The following is a 21,951-nucleotide window of genomic DNA, read 5'->3' on the forward strand; positions in this document are numbered from 1 at the left end:
ACCACAGTGGACTCTGAAATAACCTACCGTCCTGACCGAAACATCTCATGCCCTACCCAAGGGTCGCCACAAAGTCCTGGGGAACATCATCCTGCCTCAACTACTCCTGTGCCTCCACATTCCTGTCACGTCCACTTTTCCCTTGGAAACCTTGGTTACCTGCCAGATCATCCTCCTACCCACACTTCCCTGCCAGCCACTTTTCTCCTTCCCCTGCGTACCCAATAGCCTCCACCCTCACCCAGGTGTCCAAGCCAGAGGCCCCATTCTTGGCCCCCACCGTCTTCCTCTTGGACTGCTGACAGTATTACCACCAGGACCTGAAGATTCCCTTTCCTCAATGCAACCACAGCTCCACCCTGGCTGACACTGCGGCAATCACCTTTGGGATGGCTCCATCCTGAAACCCCCTCCCTACCAGACCGTGTGTGCAACTGCCCACTTAATGCCTCCGCTCAATAGTCTCTGAAACGTCTCAGGCTTAACATGGCTGAAACAAACCTCCTGATACCCCGAAGGCCCGAGCGCGGGGCGCCGGCTCGCGTCCCTGCGGCCCAGGCCCCGGTGTCCGGGACAGGGAGGCGGCGGCGGGCGGGGACTCCGTACCCATTACTGACTATCCCATCTCAGTTGATGGAACTTCGTCCTTCCAGCTGTTAAGACCAAAACCTTTGGGGTTATCCCCACCTCCTTCCTTTCTGTCCTTCACCTTCCACATCAAAAAGTCCGGTTGGCCCTACTTAAAAAAACCAGTGCAGGATCCAACCACTTCTCCCACCTCGATGGCCACCAGTACATCTAACAACACTCACCTGGCCTATTACAGCAGCCTCCTTTCTGGTCATCCTTCTCCCTCCCTTATCCCAGAGTCCATTCTCCGCTGTGCAGCCATACGAGGCCTGCTAAAACCTCGGTAAGATCACGTTACTCTTAATCAAACCTCCTAGTACCTCCAGAATTGACAACCGACCCCAAAGGCAGCCATTCCAGCCCTGCTCCTGTCCCCTTGTTTCCATGAGGAAAAAAAGGGAAATCTTCAGCTCCCTTGACACTCCCAGCTGCCTCCAAGCATTTGCACACACGGGTACCCGTTCCTAGGATAACCTTGCGCACCTCTTTCAGCTGGTTGCCAGAAACAAGAACCCCTCCATGTAACCCTCAGCCTAGACTCAGGACTCTGTGCCTGGACTTTCTCCAAGGTCTCCCAGACACTAGGACTGGGAGAGTGGCAGACAGAGCCCCAAGACACCTTAATCCCAGAAACCATCTGGGAGGGGTCAGGACCAGTAAGGGACTGAGACCCTCCCCTGACCCGGGCTGGCCTCATGAAACCTGTGAAAAGAGGCAGGCCCCAGAGGAAGGCAAGCATGGCCAGGCGCCACGAGGGCAGAATCCTCCCGCCTCGGCCCCCCTCCAGCCTCGGCCCCGGCCGCCCTCGGCCCGGAGCCCGCTCCCGCACGGGGCCCCGCCCGCCGCCGCCTGCCTGTCCCGGACACCGGGGCCTGGGCCTTCGGGGTCTGGGTGGGGGGACGAGCGCTCACCTGAGCCGGGTCCCTGCGCGCGGCCGCCGCCATCGGACTCGGTGGCGGAGCGGGCGCCCGAGCCGGCGGTCCCCGTCCCGGCCCCGGCGCGGGCAGTCTGGGCGGCGTCACCGAGCCGTGGACCCAAATCTGCGCGGTGGGGACAGCGCCTCCTCCCGGCCCTTCTCTGACCCCGTCAGCTCACTCCCAAACCAGTGCTACAGCAGCATCCCTAAACCACGGTAAGCCCTGAAAAGCCAAAATGACCGCCAAGAAGAGGACGCCGGAAGTCCCGCCCCAATACGACGTGCTTGCACAGAAGGGCCCTCTCCTGAGCCTTCATTGGCTCAGCGCCGCCAGGCGCTCGGACAGAGCATTCTGGGTAATGTAGTTCCCACAGCTCTGCAGACTCCGCGAAGGAGGTACCCACACCTACCTCCCAGGTAAGTCAGGCAGCACCGCGAGGATGGCCAGGAAATGGCCTCGCCAAAGAGAGACTGGAGCTTGCCTCCTTAGGGAAGATCAGCACCCACACTTCTGGGTACGTTGTTGCAACAGATCGCCAAAGTGTTTAGAAACATGTTATTTCAGACTCCACGAAGCCGAGCTTGCTTCAGAGGCCAAAAATATTATTTCAGATGCCCTCAAAAGGACACAGATCCAAATGGACATATCATTCCATCGTTACTCGGTACAAAACGCGTTCGCTCCGTAGCTGGAAGCTAATAAACATCATGCTATTGCTTTTCAAATGCAGGTACCCCGAAACTTTGGAGTCAGTTTTGTTAGTTTCAGAATTTTAGGTCAGGGGCAGTAGAGAAGCCTCGGGATAGGGTCATGGCAATGAAAATAGAGGAGGAATGGATGTTGGACACTCTAAAGCAAGTGGACAAGGGTAAACCAGGCTCCGGTTCCCTCAGGAAATATCTTTCCTGCCTAAATTATCAGTGATTGTATCCAACCCAGTGAGCAGTACTGTTTTATCCATAGCCTATTTCTTACTCCATATCCTGAAATATATTCAGTTCTTTTTACAAAATGATAATGGCACAACTCACTACTATGGCCAATGACCTAATAAAACGTATGCTTCTTGTTCTCTTGTTGCTCTAGATGTATCAATAAAACTAATGAGGGAGAGGAAAGGGAGGATTAGAAGGGAATAAAAATTAAATTGAGGAAGGAGTTGAGTAACTGTTTAAACTGAAAGGAGGGGAAATAGAGCTCCTTTCTGTATTCTAGGTGTGGGCAGCCACTTTGTGCAGGTGATAACCAAGTTGACACTAAGGACTAGTCACTCACGGGGAGAGCCAGGTTAAAACAATCCAACACAAAGGTAGATAAAGTGCCAAAAAGAGATGAGAAAAAGCTTGGTGAGGTGGAAGGAGATCAAGTAGCTGGAAAAGGGCAAGGGGGACAGGATAGGAGGAATAGGAGGAGCACAAATGTGAGCACAAATGAGAGCGCCACATGAGGCTCAGGTGTCTGATCTCACTTCTTTTCTATGTACACTCACTACAGTGGGGGAACCTCAACCACGCTCGTGTCTGATGACACTCTCTCTGTACTTAGGACTCCAAAATTTACGTCTATATATCACACTTCCTCCAGGAACTAACCCATGCCTCTATTCACCTACTCAGCATGTCCAGATGGGCTTGAATCTGCTGTCTCCAGTAGTCACCATCTTGGTTCATAACAGCTCCATTATCCTAGGTCCTCAGAACACCAACCTGGAGGCCACCCTTAACCATGTTCTCCCTTGTCCCTCATAGCATTCATGAGCAAATCATGTGCTACTTACTTTCAAAGGACAAAAAAATCTGTATCTCCCTACTAAATATGTTAATAGCTGATCCAGCTACCATCTCCGCACCCCTGATTTATTATAGTTGTCTCTCAATGATCTCCCTACTTTACTTGTTAATTTATGGCCTAATCTTTAAATAGTAGCCAGAATGACTAATCTTTCCCAAGTAAAATCATGTCACTTCCCTTTCCAAACCTTTCAATACATGCTTCTTTACAAATTAAAATCTCGATTCTTGCAATAGGTTTAAAGGACAAACATGACCATGTCTTGGCCCAACCCTATGAACTTTCCTCCTACAGGGACGGCTTGCTGCTTATTCCCTTCAAGCCACCGGCCACACATAAGGACAGAAGTCAAACATCTACTGGCTATGCCAATTCACCATGTATTATGAGCCAAACCCATTCACTTCTGGTGGGTGAATTTTAGGCAACTGATTTTAAGTAACCTTCCTTCCATTATTTCATAAAATAACTCACAACTGCAACCCTCTGACACCCACTTCCACAAACAAATTTCAGGCTTTTAAGGTTAAATGCTGTACTTACTACATTGTGTTTCTCAAACTTTTAACAGGTTTAAAATTGTGCTATGGCATTTATTGGGATTCTATCTTCTTTTTTTATGTTTTACTGATTACATTTTGAGGATCTCAATAAGCCCTGTGATTTTTATTTTGGATTTTGCATAGCTTGGTGGTTTTCAGGAACACATACATTCCATGACAGCACAACTGACTCTGTGGACTCTCCTCCAGAATATATTCTTTTTTTCCCTCCAGAATATATTCTTAAGTAAAAATCTATGCTCCAGAATGAACACGAACACACACACACACACACACAGACACACACACTGTGTACAACTAGAGGAATCTGTATGAGATCAGTAGATATATCAATGACAATTTCATTGTTGTGATATTATAATATGGTCTTGGAAAATGTTACCATTGGAGAAACTGGGTAAAGCATACACAGATGTCTCTGTAACAATTCTTACAACTGCATGTAACTTGCCAATTTTCACATTAAATATTTCAATTAAAGAATCCAAGAGCTATATACAACACAAAAATTCCTGCAAAGTATCTTAAAGTCCTTTACTTACCATGCTTTGGCAAAATCAGTTGGTATTGATAAATTTCAAAAATAAGCCTACTGGGTGCCTGGGTGGCTCAGTTGGTTAAGCGACTGCCTTCGGCTCAGGTCATGATCCTGGAGTCCCGGGATCGAGTCCCACATCGGGCTCCCTGCTCAGCGGGGAGTCTGCTTCTCCCTCTGACCCTCCCCCCTCTCATGTGCTCTCTCTCAAATAAATAAATAAAATCTTTAAAAACAAAAAATAAGCCTACTAATTAAAATTTGGCAAAAATAACATTAAAATGAGGTAATTTTAAGGAAAATGGAAGCAAAAGTTAAAACTATTAAACTATGAAGATCAGAAGTAAATAACAGCAGAGACAAAGTATAGCACAAGATAATATATGTAAACATATTTTTACAATATAAATACATTATTTAACATAACTCCAATATAAATATTTTCATAATGTTCCTAATATTAAATATTTAATATTTATTATTATTAATTAATTATTATATATAATTATATATATAATTACTATTATATATATAATTATATATAATATATAATTCCTAATTATAAAATACCAGAATTATAAAAATAAGTAAAAAGTCAAGGGAAATTAAGACAATGCGTAGTACCATTTTATACTGAAAATGAAAAAAATAGAAAAGTCAGGGACACAGAACAAGAAACTTCTCCCTGCTCCACGGGAAGCCTGCTTCTCCCTCTCCCACTCCCCCTGCCTGTGTTCCTGCTCTTGCTATCTCTCTCTCTGTGTCAAATAAATAAATAAAATCTTTAAAAAAAAAAAAAGAATAGTTAATCCTGGGTTTCCTGAGATCAACATTTTCTAAGAATCGGATACCTGAAAAGAAGAGTTACTTCCCAAATTGTGTTTGCTCCCAGGACAGGGACTGCCATGGCAGCATCTGTGCAAGGGGGACATATACACCAAGACAAAGTTCTGGAATTCCATGGTCTCATCTGCTTGCTGGGAAATCATTATCATTTCACCTATAAGTGCAGTGACAGTGTCTGCATGAGGAGTAAATATTAACTGAAAAATATTTCAGACTGAGCAAACCAATGAAAGCTATTAAAAGTGCTTAGTAAGATATCCATCAGGAGTGGCACAAACTGAAAGGGGAAAACTTGCTTTTGAAATAAACAATCAAAATCCCAACAGACTGTGAGTAAAGGAATCTGAGATCTAATAAGTGAGGGACGTAAGCCAACCAAATGCTTATTGGGGCTTTTCAGAGAATTTGAAGGTTTTTTGCAAAATGGGATTTCTTGCCATTCCTGTAAACATTGAGGTTAGTGAAACTGAAGGAAAAGACACTGTGGGTGGAGTTAGAAAGTATATCCAGAGTTGGGCAAATAAACGTTAAATATGCTTTGTCATTTTGTTCGACATTTTAAAACATCAATTTTGGGGGCGCCAGGGTTGTATACTCAGTTAAGCCTCCGACTCGTTTTCAGCTCAGGTCATGATCTCAGGTTCATGAAATCAAGCCGTGCATTGGGCTCTGTGCTGAGCACAGAGTCTGCTTGGGTTTCTCTTTCTCCCTCTGCCCCTCCCCCCCGCTCTCTCTCTAAAATAAATAAATCTTTTTAAAAAACACATCAATTACGTACCTCATGTGTTTCAGACAAATTTCTAGGAACGTGGAATTAGCAGTGCACAAAATGTAAAAAGAAATTTCCCTTCTGGAACTTACTCCATAGTTGATGGAAAAGGCAATATGCAATTCATAAATTATATTAAGTTGCATAGTGTAATAGAAGGTGATGTGTCCTAAGAAAAGAACAGCGAATGGGTAATGAAGAAATTAGGAGTTTGGGATGGGTTGAGGCAGTAAACTGGGTATCTATATTTGGACTCATAGTGAAGACGACAACACAGGAAATATTTTAGATGGTTTATTTTTTCCTTGTCAACTATTACATATCCATCATCTTGCCTTACTGAATGAAATTGGAACTCCAGAACAAGTGAATAAGAGAAAGGAGCAGCTATCTGCCCTTTGTTTTAATATCATGGGAAAATTTTAATAATGAATAATAAGATATAATATTTGTAAGAGTTTCTTCGTAGACATCATTTATAAGATTAAGGAGGATTTCTTCTATCCTTAGTTTAATGTCTCTTTCAGTGTAACAAGACCGAACAATTGGCAAATTGAAATTTGATGTAAAAATTACCATTTATAATATCATCAGATGTAGAAAATACTTGGAGATATGTAAGATATGTGAGGGCTATAAAAAGAAAACTAAAACACATTGTTAAGAGGGGTACCTGGCTGGCTCAGTAGGTGGAGCATTTGACTCTTAATCTCAGGGTTGTGGATTCAAGACCCACATTGGGTATACAGATGACTTAAAAATAAAATCTTAGGGCACCTGGGTGGCTCAGTCATTAAGCGTCTGCCTTCGGCTCAGGTCATGATCCCAAGGTCCTGGGATCGAGCCCCACATTGGGCTCCCTGCTATGCGGGAAGCCTGCTTCTCCCTCTCCCGCTCCCCTTGCTTGTGTTCCCTCTCTGGCTGTCTCTCTCTGTCAAATAAATAAAAATAAAAAATCTTAAAAAAAAAATAAATAAATAAAATAAAATCTTAAAAAAAGGGGCGCCTGGGTGGCTCAGTCGTTAAGTGTCTGCCTTCGGCTCAGGTCATGATCCCAGAGTCCTGGGATCGAGCCCTGCATTGGGCTTCCTGCTCCGCAGGCCTGCTTCTCCCTCTCCCACTCCCCCTGCTTGTGTTCCTGCTCTCGCTCTCTGTCAAATAAAAAAAAAAAAAATCTTAAAAAAAAATTGTGAACAAAATTTCAATAAAATCTAAATAAAAGGAGACAGATCATGTTTATGGATTGGGACACTCAGTATTCCTTCTAAATTGAAGATTAAATGCAATCCAGCAGAGAAAGGGGAACCCTCCTACACTGTTGGTGGGAATGCAAGCTGGTGCAACCACTCTGGAAAACAGTATGGAGGTTCCTCAAAAAGTTGAAGATAGAGCTACCACATGATCCAGCAATTGCACTACTGGGTATTTACCCCAAAGATACAAATGTAGGGATCCGAAGGGGTACGTGCACCCCGATGTTTATAGCAGCAATGTCCACAATAGCCAAACTGTGGAAAGAGCCAAGATGCCCAGTGACAGATGAATGGATAAAGGGGATGTGGTATATATATACAATGGAATATTATGCAGCCATCAAAAGGAATGAGATCTTGCCATTTGCAACGACGTGGATAGAACTGGAGGGTATTATGTTGAGTGAAATAAGTCAATCAGAGAAAGACATGTATCATATGACCTCACTGATATGAGGAATTCTTAATTGCAGGAAACAAACTGAGGGTTGCTGGAGTGGAGGGTGGGGTGGGAGGGGTGGGGTGACTGGGTGATAGACACTGGGGAGGGTATGTGCTCTGGTAAGCGCTGTGAATTGTGCAAGACTGTTGAATCACAGATCTGTACCTCTGAAACAAATAATACATTATATGTTAAGAAAAAAAAAAAAAAGAAGAAGAAGATAGGAGGGGAAGAATGAAGGAGGGGAAATTGGAGGGGGAGACGAACCATGAGAGACGAAGGACTCTGAAAAACAAACTGAGGGTTTTAGAGGGGAGGGGGGTGGGAGGATGGGTTAGCCTGGTGATGGGTATTAAAGAGGGCACGTTCTGCATGGAGCACTGGGTGTTATGCACAAACGATGAATCATGGAACACTACATCAAAAACTAATGATGTAATGTATGGTGATTAACATAACAATAAAAAAATTAAAAAAAAATAAATGCAATCCAAAACAAAATCCTTGTAGGCTTTTTTGTGATACAGAAATTGACAAGTGGATTCTATTTTTTATTTGTATTTTAAATTTAAATTCAGCCAATTAACATATAATGTATTATTGGTTTCAAAGGTAGAGGTCAGTGATTCATCAGTCTTATATAATACCTAGTGCTCATTACATAATATGCCCTCCTTAATGTCCATCAACCAGTGATCCCATCCCCCTGCTTCCATCCCCTCCAGCAACCCTCAGGTTGTTTCCTATGATTAAGAGTCTCTTATGGTTTGTCTCCCTCTCTGATTTAGTCTTGTTTTATTTTTCCTCTCTTCCCCTATGATCCTCCGCTTTGTTTCTTAAATTCCACATATGAGTGAGATCATATAATAATTGTCTTTCTCCAATTGACTTATTTCGCTTAGCATAATACCCTCTAGTTCCATCCCTCTAGTTCGTTGCAAATGACAAGATTTCATTTTTTGATGGCTGAGTAGTATTCCATTGTATATATACCACATCATCTTTATCTGTTCATCTGACAAGTAGATTCTAAAATTCATATGGAAAGGTGAAGGACCGAGACTGACCACTACAACTTTGAAAAAGAAGACAGTTGTAGGAGTACATGACCTTGATTTCAAAACAAATTATTCAACACATGAAAGTATGGAATAAAATAGATAAATGCAACAGAAGAGAGTCCAGAAATAAACATTCAGAGAAATGAATGACCTTCAATGAAGATACAAAAGCCAATTCAAAGGAGAAGGAATAATCTTTTAAATCAATACGGCAGCAGCTCTTGGGTATCCACATTTTGTTTTATTTTAAGTAATCTGTATGCCCAGGGTGGGGACCAAACTCCTGACCCTGAGATCAAGAGTCACATGCTCTACTGACTGAGCCAGCCAGGTGCCCCTGGGTATCCATATATATGTATTTTTTTAAAGAATGTCCAAAAATTAACCGAGAAAGGCACATAAACATCAGTAAAAAAACTAAAAAAAAAACTTACAGAAAGAAACATAGGAAAAATTATGTCTTTAAATTTGGCAAACTTTTTTTCGCAAACATTTCTTGTATACAAGATCAAAAGGATATTCAGTAAAAGAATGGACAAATTCAACTTCATTAAAATTTTAAAATTTTTTCACAAGAAAAGTGATTGAAAAGACCAAACCATGACTAGAAGAATATATTGGCAAATATTTAAAATAGAAGACTTTCATCAATAATCCATGGACAAACGTCAAAACTCAGTAATTAAGATGACAAATCATATGAACAGAAATTTCAAAAGATATGATGGCTGGAAATTAACACATGAAAAACATCTAAACATCACATCATTAGGGAAATACAAATTAAAATCACAAGGTGCCATTACACACCTATTACACCACTGAAATTAGGAAGCCTGACCATACCAGGTGTGAGTAAGGATATAAAGAAACTGGAACTCTGGTCCTGGTTTTTCTGGTGAGAATGTAAACTGATACCAACATATTAGACTATCCCTTAGTAAGTTAGACATTCACCTACACTGTGACTCAGGAATGCACTGCTACATACTAATTACAAAGCCCTGCAGTCTTTCCCAGGATGCCTTTGGAAGCAATGCAAATGAAGCCAAAATAGGACTAAGAAATATTTTCTGACTTGGGGCACCTGGGTGGCTCAGTCGTTAAGCGTCTGCCTTCGGCTCAGGTCATGATCCCAGGGTCCTGGGATCAAGCCCCACATAGGGCTCCCTGCTCGGCGGGAACCCTGTTTCCCCCATTGGCTGCGCTTATAAGCCACTCCCCCTGCTTGTGTTCCCTCTTTCGCTGTGTCTCTGTCAAATAAATAAATAAAATCTTAAACAAAAAAGAAGTATTTTCTGACTTGTACTGTGCCTCTGACATGACACTGTGACTCACAAAAGCTGTTCACCCCTTCACACTGGCAAACCACAATTCTATCCTAAACCTACCCCCAAAGTGCACATAACCTCCAAATTTCAACGTGGCTTAAACAACAAGGTGTTTGTCTACTACTAAGGACTTTCTCTACTGTGAACTTTCTGGTGCCTGATAAAGCAGTATCTTCCACTGAAATACTTCCCACATTTGCTGCACAAAAAGCCTTTTCTCCAGTGTGGACTTTGTGGTGCTGAACAAGTCTATCCTTGAGGCTGAAGGCTTTCCCACATTCATTATACTCAAAGGTTCTTCCTCCAGTTTGGATTCTCTGTGCTCAAGATTTCTTTTGTAAATGGAGGACATCCCACATTCATTACACATATTCAAGGCCTCTCTCCAGCATGAACTTTTTGGTGTTGAATGTGAGCGGATCAATGATCAGTGTCTAAAGAATTTCCCACATTCATTACATTCATATGGCTTTTCTCCAGGGTGAACTCTCTGGTGCTCATTGAATTCAAACCTTTTTATGAAGGTTTACCCATATTTGCTGCATTCATAAAACTTTTCTCTGATGTGGATTCTCTGGTGCAAAAGAAATCTTTTTTTGCGGATGAAAGATTTCCACATTTACCATGCTGAGACGGCCTTCTCCGGTGTGAACTTTCTGGTGTTTAAGGAGGGTGGAGCTGTGTCTGAAGAACTTCCCACATTGGCTGCACTCATAAGGCTTTTCTCCAGTGTGAATTCTCTGATGCTCAAGAAGTCTGCTTTTGTAGACAAAGGACTTTTCACATGCGCTGCATTTATAAAGTCTTTCTCCAGTGTGGATTCTCTGGTGTTCAAGAAGTCTCTTTTTATGGATGAAGGACTTCCCACATTCACTGCACTTATGAGGCCTTTCTCCAGTGTGAACTTTCCAGTGATGATTAAGGCTAGATTTGTGTCTCAAGAACTTCCCACATTCATTACACTCATAAGGCTTTTCTCCAGTATGGATTCTCTGGTGCTCAAGGAGTATTCTTTTGTAGAAGAAGGACTTTTCACATTCGCTGCATTTATAAGGCCTTTCTCCAGTGTGGATTCTCTGGTGCTCAAGAAGTCTCTTTTTATAGATGAAAGACTTCCCGCAGTCATTGCACTTATAAGGCCTTTCTCTAGTATGGATTCTCTGGTGCTCAAGAAGTCTGCTTTTATAGATGAAGGACTTCCCGCAGTCACTGCACTTATGAGGCCTTTCTCCAGTGTGAACTTTCCAGTGTTGATTAAGACTAGATTTGTACTTAAAGAACTTCCCACATTTGCTACACTCATGAGGCTTTCCTCCAGTGTGGATTCTCTGGTGCTCAAGAAGTCTTTTTTTGGAGACGAAGGATTTTTCACATTGACTGCACTTATGAAGGCTTTCTCCAGTGTAAGCACTCTGCTGCTCCATAAATTTAACTTTTTTGCGGCAGGCTTGCCCACGTGTGCTGTGCTGCCGTCGCACAGTGTGAGAAACTGCCCTGCTCCCTCTGCCTCTGTGTGGATACTCTTCGCTGGGGATGGCCTGGTGCTGGAGAAGGCCCATGCTGCCCAGGGAATAATCCTCAACCTCTCCACAGGTGAAAATATTGTCTGACATGAGGATTTTGCTCTTCACAAACAAAGCCCCGTTCTCCTCCCTTCCAAGGTCCTTCTCTCCACAGTTCTGCTTCTGGTGCTGGTGTAAGTAAGAACTAAACGAGCACAGTTTTCCACAAGGCCCACAGGTGCATGGTTTCAGTCCAGCACATGTTCCTTCGTGCTCAGCAAGGTACAAGACGTCTTTCTCCGCTAGGATACACACATTGCAGGAATGAGCCTTTGGGATAGACAGGCCCGGGTCTGGAGTCCTGGTCTGTGACACTCTTTCCATAAAAACACATTGCTCAGAAAAAGCTTCCTCAGTTTTTACCCCATGCCAACAACCTGAGAGCGGAAAAATGCTGGTGAAGTGTATTATAGGCTTTGGCGGGACAGGACAGCCCATTACAAATGTGTGTAGGACACAAACAGGACTGAGTCCATGTTTTCAGGACAAAGGAGCCAGGATCAGGTGAAGGAAGGGGACACTGTATAGCACTCGGCCTCTGATGGTTACAGAACAGTGTCTGTGGGGACGGGGGCCTCACAACGAGCAAGAAAGTAGGATACAGTGCTGTGCTAGCAAGAGAGGTCTGGTACAACTCACTCCTCTGCCAGGGGTTCTCAGCAGGACCTTGTCTGCTGGTGACAAGTGTGTGCTGTGTAGAATGTGTGTCCCACTCCAGGAAAAAGCAATTGCCTTTTAGCTGGTGGTCAACCATTTAGGGCTGTGTGCACACATCTCATGACACACAGAGTGTAGGCTAATGTTGCAGAACATTGCAGAAAGACAGAAAGGGGAAAGATGTGAGGGACATAGATGTAGGGGATAGCCAGGGACTAGAAGTCACAGCAAAAATGACAAGTGGGCAAAATGTCAAGGATGGGGAGGAAGGATTGAAATGAGGTATGGCCATGAGCCTTGGTACTAAAATAGTAGTGAGCAAAGGATGGTTTCCTGGTACGATTTATACTCAGTCTTGAAATCATGCCTTCCCACTGCTCCTACTCACCAGGCCCAGGATTCCATTAATCCCCCTTCCTATGGTTGGAGAGGTGTTTGAGCTATCAGGCACCCAGGGTTCTCCTCTACCCCTCAGCTCAACCTAGGCAATTTTCTGGGACCTAGCAGATTGAAGTCCTCAGGAGAAAACAGGGCAGTTAAGAGGACGACACTGGTGGGGCGCCTGGGTGGCTCAGTCGTTAAGCGTCTGCCTTCGGCTCAGGTCGTGATCCCGGCGTCCTGGGATGGAGCCCCGCGTCGGGCTCCCTGCTCAGTGGGAAGCCTGCTTCTCCCTCTCCCACTCCCCCTGCTTGTGTTCCCTCTCTCACTGTGTCTCTCTCTGTCAAATAAGTAAATAAAACCTTTAAAAAATAAATAAATAAATAAATAAAAAAGAGGACGACACTGGTCCAGAGTGACCCAACCACTGATAGACTACAGGAAAGAAGTTTATTACTAGGAAGATTTTGAGGACAGTCTTGCAAAAATAATTTAGGGTAGCCTGCAAATACTGACCATGTCGTTGTCTATAATTCCCGAGACAGGCAGTACACAAAACAGAAGGGGCAGAACCTGTGACACAGATCTTCCACAAATGGGAACAGTCAGCAAAGTAAGGAGGGGCAAAGCTAATCAGAATTGATCAGGCAGGTCCAAGACTCAGAAACCAAACCCTTCTGCAAGAGGCTTCAAGGCAGAATATGTTGGGGTTTCAGAAAGCCCAGGCCCAGCAAACACAACACCTACGCCAAGAAACCAGGAAAGGAAGCAATGCCTATGGCCCAGCTCTGGGAAGGACAAAGACCCTTGGAAAAAGGAGAAGAGCAGAGCCTCATATAGGGCAATGGTGTGGGAATGAGGCTCCTTACCCAGGGAGGCCATCAGTGCCAAGTTCTCCAGCATCACGGTGCGGTACAGATGTCTCTGAGCCTCGTCAAGGAGCCCCCACTCCTCCTGGGAGAAGTACACAGCCACATCCTCAAAGGTCACATGGCCCTGTCATGATGAGGGCAGAGCAATGCATAAGCAGCCTCTCTAACCAAGACCCCCGGGCCATGGCCCCCCTCCCCAGCTCCCCAACTCAGAGGAGATGCAGGTCCTGCTCCACGGGTACCCACTCTTCCTCGTGTCAAACTCCTCACTGTTGCCAGTCATCAGTAGGAACAGATGGGGAGAGAGGCAGTCTTACCTGCCCTCTAGGCTGGTGCATAGGGTCCCTGGCACTCTCTTCATAGTCAGCTCTCCTGGGGTCATACTGATCATGCCCCATATGTCACTTACGCTCAGCCTTCTGGCTTAAGCCCTGAGTACAAGGACACTGAGTGCATCCTCACTCCCTCCGCATCTGCACAGCACAATGGGGTCACCCCTCTCTCGTGTGCCAGGCCACGACCACTCATCCGTGACACCACTGCCACCTCTCGTCCTTGTCCCAGGCATCTCTCTGGTCTCCCCATATGTCATTCTGCATGTGGCACCTGGGCAGTGTTTGCCAAATGCAACAGGATCCAGGGCTGCCCCAGGGCCTCTGATGGACCCTCCTCCCAGAGGCAGTCCTAGCACTGAGGACCGCCCCACCGGGTCTGGCTCTGTTTTCCAACTTCAGCTACCCTAGCCTGTGTAGGAGTCGGACCCCCAAACCCTCCTCCTCAGTGTTGCTTGTGCTGTCCCCACACCAGTCACACCTTTCCTCTCTCCACCTCCTCTCAATCAAAGCCCAGCCCCACTTCTCCTACCACAGCCCAAGAGACTCTCAGCTGACCTCCTTTTCCCTTAAGCTAATCTGTCATCCCATCTGACACGCTTCAGGTTCCAGCAAGAGCTGTCACAAAACTGAACCTGTGGAGGGAAAAAAGTACCACGACTTACACAGTGTCATCTGATCTCCATCACTGCTCTGCCTTTCGGTAAATCTTGCATCCAGCCCCTGGGAATCCTGTGCCACCACGTGGACCCCCACCTGAGGCTTGTTCCCGCACAGCCCCCCACACACACACTCAGGTCACCGTACTTCCTAGTCTTAGTGATGACAGCCATCCCTATCCAGGTGCCAAGCCAAGTGCGCCAGTCCACGGAGAATATCCTCCCCATCCTTCCCCTGTAATGGCATTGGCTCCATGATCTGCAGAGTGCACCCTCTTAAATGTGACATGGTCTACATGCCTGCCACCGCTGAGGGGTGTCTTCAAACCTGAACCCCTTCCCTGAAATCCAGGTGTTTCTACATGCCCACCTGCCACCTCCACTCAGAGGTCCCTGCAGTATCTCAGACACAACATGGCACAAACCTAACTCCTCCTCAGAGTGCTGCTGTTAAGTACTCCTGCTATGGACTTTCCATCTCAGCAATGGCACTTTCACACTTCCAGCTAAAGCCAAACATCCTGGAGTAATCCTAGATTCTCTCTCACCCTGTACAGCGGAAAATCATCCCTACTTACAAAATAACCTAGAAACAAAACAGTCGGGCGCCTGGGTGGCTCAGATGGTTAAGCATCTGCCTTCGGCTCAGGTCATGATCTCAGGGTCCTGGGATCGAGTCCCGCATTGGGCTCCCTGCTCGGCGGGAAGCCTGCTTCTCGCTCTGCCTCTCTCTCTCTCTCATGAATAAATAAATAAAATCTTTAAAAAAAAAAAAAAGAAACAAACAAAACAGTCTTCTCCAACTATGGAGCCAGTGCTATGATCCAGCTACCATTAACCTTCACCAGAACTGCAGCCTCCACTGGGGTCTCTCTGCCTCCACCCTCACCCCCACAATCTGTCCTCCACTCTGCAGGCAGAGTAGCCGGATTAGACCTGAGTCAGATCACTTCCCTTCCCTGCTCCAAACCTTCCATGGACCCACTGCCCTCAGCAGACCCAGTTCCTCAGGCTGCTACTTGAGGACTGACTCTTGGCCCTCAATCTCTGTTCCCAGATTTAATGTAGTCCTGCAGTTCACTGAACACTCCCATGTGGACCTTAGGTTCACCTTAGGGACTAGAGAAATGGGACACCTCAACACAACTTCTGGCCTTGATTAAGGACCCTGCACCTAAGATGACCCCACGGCTCAGAACAAAGGGCCTGAGGATGTCACTATCTCTTTTACCTATGTGCCAGGACCATGGGGATGGGGAGCAGGACCAGTGAGCACAACCTCCCAGCACTTCTATTATTTCAATGTGTTCACCATCCTGGAGGCTCCCTGAATCTCACAGCTCAACAATTTTTATACCTCCAGCTCTTCTCCCATCTGGGAGGGGTGGGGGGGGGGTGGCTAAAAGTGAAATGTCTTTAAAACAAAAAAACAAAAACATTTATTTATTTTTAAGTAATCTCTATACCCAATGTGGGGCTCAAACTCACGACCCCAAGATCAAGAGTCTCATGCTCTTCCATCTGAGACCAGGCACCCCAAAAGTTCAAAGTTCTAATCACCTGGTCTTTCTGGTGACCAGCCCCAACTTGAGGCTATCTAGGAGCCGCACCCCAAGTCACTTCATTAGAATAAACTCCTGTGTGATAAAAGGAGACAGTTATGATTACAAAAACCACTCCTAACACCCAGGAAATTCCAAGGGTTTTAGGAGATCTATGGCAAGAGTCCAGGACAAAACTCCAAATACATATATACATACATTTTGTCACAGAGGTATATTGCTAGTCCAATCAATTATTACTTGCTTGCATACGTTCAACTGGCTGAAGTTATACCGTTTTGAACTTGTACTTCCTGGGAGAGCTGAGGCACCTATGAGACAGACCTTCATGAACCTGGGCTGCTCCACCAGCCAGGCTGGCCCTTCCCTGGCTCCACAGAGAGTAGACAGTCGCTGAGTCTTCAGAGCAGAGACTCTCACATGCCCTCACACCTCCCCTTCCATTTCCATCCCAGCAGGGCTCCTTACTCATTATACCTTCCTCTCCCCCACCACCTTAAAGCCCTGGACCACAGGACCCTCCCATCTGCAGGCACTCTTGCCTGCCCTCCAGCCCCAGCCTCTCTTCCTTCATCTCGGGGCCTATCTCAAAGAAGTGTTCGGATCTTTCCATCCTAAATCTGAGATCCAGGCTTGGTCCTGGTCCAGGACTTAGGCTATTACTGTACGGACATCACTGAGCCAGCTTCCGCTGAGTCCAGAGCAGAGATTCCAGCTGCCTGTATGTCACCTCTACTTTGGGAGCTCGGAAACAGTAAGTCCAAAATCCAACTCCTAAACTCTCCCTGAAACCTGCTCCTCACACCAGTTTCCTCGTCTCAGCGCGTCCAGATATTCAGGCAGAAGAAGGACTGGACAGTCTTTGATCCTGTCCTTCTGCTCACAGCCACACTCGCTGCAGCAGGAAATCTTCCGGTTTTATCTTTAAGATGATCAGGAATCTTACTACTTACATTCCTCTTACAGCCACTGCTCCAGAGGTCCAGAAACCAGCATTATTGTTTCGAGTCTTCTGCAGCAGCCTCCCTGGCTCCCGAAGCCCGTTCTCCCCTGAGCAGCCTTCGAAAGACTGTACAACTCCAACCCAGCCCGCGTCCCTCTTCCACGCACAACCCTCCAAGGCCCCCAGCGCCCTCTCCCCGACCGCCCAGCGGCTCCCTGCCGACGCCAGTCGGACCCCGCTCTCCCGGAGGCTCCCGGCTCACGCGCGCCCCCACGGCTTCGCACGGGCCGGTCCAGCCACACGCACCCCACGGGGGGCCAGAAATGGGGCCCCCGCCCACGAGCGCCCCAGGTTCTGGGGACCTGGGCCTGGACTGCACTGTCCTAGGCAGGAGACCCACCCCCTCGGGGTTCGGACAGAACACCCTCTCACCTGGGCCGGGTACTTCAGCCTGGCCGTCACCATAGTAATCTGCGGGTTCAACCGGGCCAGGGACGCGCGATAATGGCGGAGACCGGCAGGAGGCCCCGAAAGCGGCTCCCCGCAGCCGTGCTCACACCGAACCTCAGGCCCGCTCCCGGGCGGAGCACACGTGTCTTCTCCTGCTCCTCTAGGTTCTAGTTCCCTCCGGCGGACTACGGCAGGGACTACGGGACCAGGACCAGAATCAGCGCCTCCACGAGGACCAGGCGGGAAGCCCCGCCCCCTGGCCTTTCGCCCTCTTGGAAACGCCCCGGTGTGCGCCCTCATTGGCCAGCGTGATCCGGAAGCTGGGAGCACAGCCTTCTGGGTAGCGTAGTTCCCCTAATCCGTGGCTTGCGGGGTAAGAGCCTCTCCCCCTCGCCTGCATATTGGGGGCCGGGCGGCCCCTATGAAAGGACAAATTAAAAACCCACCAAATTAGAGTCAGCAAACCCTGTTAACCTTAAAACAAAACTTCCAGTTATTTCACCAGCCAAAGATGGGCTTATTTCGGAATAAAAGAGAATTGTAATCCAGGACGAACAAACTACGCAAAGCCGTAGGCAAAGGACAAAGGAGAGGTACCCACTGTTACGGAGAAAAGAGGTAAGTTGGGAAGGCTGTTACAAACTAAAAGTCCATTGGAATAAACTGGGAGTTCGAAGTAGAGTGGCTTCTCATTGGCTGAGTTGCTGAGTTGGGGAATAAGCAAAGTTTTCTTTATCCAGCTGGGATAGTAAAGTAGTATCCATTTGTTAGGTCAGGTGTATCTCTTCCTGTTGGGTCTGCAATTGGCTGTAAGTGGTAGTGCATGAGAACTCCCTTGCCGAAACCTCCTCGCTACATTTTAGTGAGGTTTCAGTTTTTAATTTTCATATATATGTGTGTGAAGGTGAATTCACTTAGCTGTAAATCAGCAGATGTGATTTAAAAAGAGATCTTAGTGACTGAACGTAGATCGGTTTAGAAGGATCTTCAGCTGGTGAAGCGGGGTTACCTGCCTGGGCTAGGGAGGGGAAAAGGAGCAGAGGAGGGGGTGTCAGAGTGGATAGCCACCTGACATTTACACAGAATTGATTTCTTAAAAAACTTAGTGAAAGTTATAGTTATTAAATTTAAATTTTTATAATTTTTAAAACACCACTTAATATTGAAAAGAGCAATTTGGGACATAACTAATAGAATAAAAATATGTAACAGAGAGGCGCCTGGGTGGCTCAGTCAGTTAAGCATCCAACTCTTGATCTCAGCTCAGGTCTTGATTTCGGGGTTGTGAGTTTAAGCTACCTGTTGGGCTCTGAGCTGGGCATGGAGCCTACTTAAAAAAAAATATGTAATAGACCTAGAACAGTGAAGTAAACTAATAAAAAAGGAAAGATTTGTGATTTTTTTTTTTAAAGATTTTATTTATTTATTTCAGAGAGAGAGAATGAGAGAGAGCACATGAGAGGGGGGAGGGGCAGAGGGAGAAGCAGACTCCCTGCCGAGCAGGGAGCCCGATGCGGGACTCCAGGATCATGACCTGAGCCGAAGGCAGTCGCTCAACCGACTGAGCCACCCAGGCGCCCAAGATTTGTGATCTTTTGGAAGAGACATCATAAAATAAATTTAAATCTTTTTTAAAAATAAATTTAAATCTAAAACACTTAGGTAAGAAGACGTAGTGTGGGAATTAATAAAATTTGCTCATATAAAAGCCCACATCAGAATCTTATAAATCTGAAATTGCTGTGGTTACTGATCATCCAGGCCTTAAAGACTTCATAAATATAAAGACAATAAAAGATCATGATATTCCCATAATCATAGAGTGTTGGGCAATAAAGGGAGGATCCGAATTAAGTAACTCCTGCTCTTAGAAAGGGGGACATGGGGGCACCTGGGTGGCTCAGATGGTTAAGTGTCTGCCTTCAGCTCAGGTCATGATCTCAGGGTCCTGGGATCGAGCCCCACATGGGGCTCCCTGCTCCATGCGGAGCCTGCTTCTCCCTCTCCCTCTACTGTTCCCCCTGCTTGTGCTCTCTTGCTCTCTCTGTCAAGTAAATAAATAAAATCTTAAAAAAAAAAAAAAAGAAAGGGGGACATGAGCTTCCCCATCAAATGAATTCTCCAAGGGAGCCTAGCTGGCTCAGTTGGTTAAGCATCTGCCTTCAGCTCAGATCATGATTCCAGGGTCCTGGGAATGAGTCCTGCGTTGGGTTCCCTTTTCAGTGGGAAGTCTGCTTCTCCCTCTCCCTCTCCCTTTACCCCTCCCCCCCGCTCATGCTCTCTCTCTTGCTCTTTCTCTCTCAAATAAATAAATAAAATCTTTTTCAAAAGAAGATACAAAAATTATTTTAATATAAAAGTTTGTAGTAATTTTCTATAAAAGATTAATGCAAGTCATAAATTTAAAATAAGAAAACAGTGTCTTATTGGCATAATGGCATGGAATTCAAGTTCAAACCTAGCAGAGTAAATTATAAAGGTTATAAAGAAGCACTCACATATTTAGATTCCTCGTGCAAGACTGGGCTATGTTAGTGCTACAGAACATTGGAAAATGGCTGCTTAAAAAATTGTTCAGGGGAAATAGGGTATCCAACTGGTTAAACTCAAATTTTCATCTCTGCTCTTAATCATACAGAAAAATTAATTTCAGATAAAGAAGGCTTAACAGGAATAAAAAATATGTAACTCTTAACAAGATCGTGGAAGAAAATATATTTGTGAAATTATAGAGCAGGATCTCTCAAGCCAAATATAAAAATTATCAAAACTTATACACAGGGGCACCTGGGTGGCTCAGTCGTTAAGCGTCTACCTTTGGCTCAGGTCATGATCCCAGGGTCCTGGGATCGAGCCCCACATTGGGCTCCTTGCTCAGCGGGAAGCCTGCTTCTCCCTCTCTCACCCCCCCTGCTTGTGTTCCCTCTCTCGCTGTCTCTCTCTGTCAAATAAATAAATCTTTAAAAAAAAAAACATATACACAAACTATATGAAAATAGCAGGTTTCTATTATCAAAAAACCCATAAAAATTGAAATAACAAGAACACAAGTGAGAAAATATTGAGTCATCTATAATTTTTAGAGTTAATATATAAATAATAAATACATTTAATAAGTCCTACAAATTAACAAGAGAAAGATTTAAAACCAGAGACTGCAAAGCTCTTGCATACCATTTTAGATTAGAATTACAAAAGGCAAACAATAATTTTTAAAAAATAATCTTATTGGCACTCAGGAAAATGCAAAGGACATTTGCCTGGTATAATTTGTACTCAGTCCTGAAATCATACCTTCTCACAGCTCCTACTCACCAGACCCAGGACTCCATTAATCTTTGGAGATTTGTCCACTCTGTCAAGCACCCAGAGCTCCCCTCCAGCCCCTGGCTCAAGTTGGGTGACTAAATGGGACCTAGAAGATGGAAGTTCGAAGGGGAAAACACAGCAGTTGAGTAGACAACACCAGCCCGGGGTGTCTCAACCCATGACACCACTGAACAAAACTGATCACACAAAGAACCTTGAAGGGGAGGCTTACTGTAACAGCCTAGTGCTCTGTGCCGATCATGACCACTTACGTGCCTGTAATTCCTGAGACAGACAAGGTCCAAGCAATATCTGATAAAGGCAGGGGCAGAAATTGTGACACATCTGCAACAGATGTGAACAGTCACCTTACCAAGGAGGTGCAAAGCCAAATGCACTGGCAGGACAGGCTACAAGACTCAGAAACCAAACCCTTCTGCAAGAGGCTTCAAGGCGGAATATGTTGGGGTTTCAGAAAGCCCAGGCCCAGCAAACACAACACCTATGCCAAGAAACCAGGAAAGGAAGCAATGCCCATGGCCCAGCTCTGGGAAGGACAAAGACCCTTGGAAAAAGGAGAAGAGCAGAGCCTCATATAAGGCAATGGTGTGGGAATGAGGCTCCTTACCCAGGGAGGCCATCAGTGCCAAGTTCTGCAGCATCACGGTGCGGTACAGATGTCTCTGAGCCTCGTCAAGGAGCCCCCACTCCTCCTGGGAGAAGTACACAGCCACATCCTCAAAGGTCACATGGCCCTGTCATGATGAGGGCAGAGCAATGCATAAGCAGCCTCTCTAACCAAGACCCCCGGGCCATGGCCCCCCTCCCCAGCTCCCCAACTCAGAGGAGATGCAGGTCCTGCTCCACGGGTACCCACTCTTCCTCGTGTCAAACTCCTCACTGTTGCCAGTCATCAGTAGGAACAGATGGGGAGAGAGGTTGTCATCTCCTTTCTAGACCTGGCATACAGAGTGCCACCACTCTCCTGACAGTCAGCTGCCCTGGAGTTCCTCAGATCGTGCCACACACAGCCAAACTTGGGCTCACCCTCTGCTCAAATGCTGAGGACAAAGACCCTGAGTAATTCAT

At 45.8% G+C, this 21,951-nt stretch overlaps 2 protein-coding genes across 2 annotated transcripts in view; both read right to left on the reverse strand.

Annotated features, from left to right (window-relative positions):
• Positions 1-1,574, reverse strand: part of LOC110573724 (zinc finger protein 154-like) — a 5,797-nt gene extending 4,223 nt beyond the window's left edge. The window contains exons 1-2 of the mRNA XM_021682334.2: positions 1,542-1,574; positions 618-625 (exon numbers count right to left, since the gene is read on the reverse strand). Coding sequence (XP_021538009.2) covers positions 618-625; positions 1,542-1,574 — 41 coding nt within the window. The remainder of the gene's footprint in view (positions 1-617; positions 626-1,541) is intronic.
• Positions 1,575-10,261: 8,687 nt separating this feature from the next.
• Positions 10,262-21,951, reverse strand: LOC110573652 (zinc finger protein 154-like). Its single transcript, XM_044911329.1, is given in 9 exon segments — positions 10,262-10,344; positions 10,347-10,439; positions 10,773-11,829; positions 12,746-12,774; positions 13,605-13,731; positions 17,536-17,750; positions 18,563-18,571; positions 21,491-21,617; positions 21,910-21,951. Coding segments are annotated over 9 exon segments (1,782 nt in total).

This window comes from Neomonachus schauinslandi, chromosome 16, assembly GCF_002201575.2.
Source record: "Neomonachus schauinslandi chromosome 16, ASM220157v2, whole genome shotgun sequence".
In the NCBI taxonomy this organism is placed as follows: domain Eukaryota; kingdom Metazoa; phylum Chordata; class Mammalia; order Carnivora; family Phocidae; genus Neomonachus; species Neomonachus schauinslandi.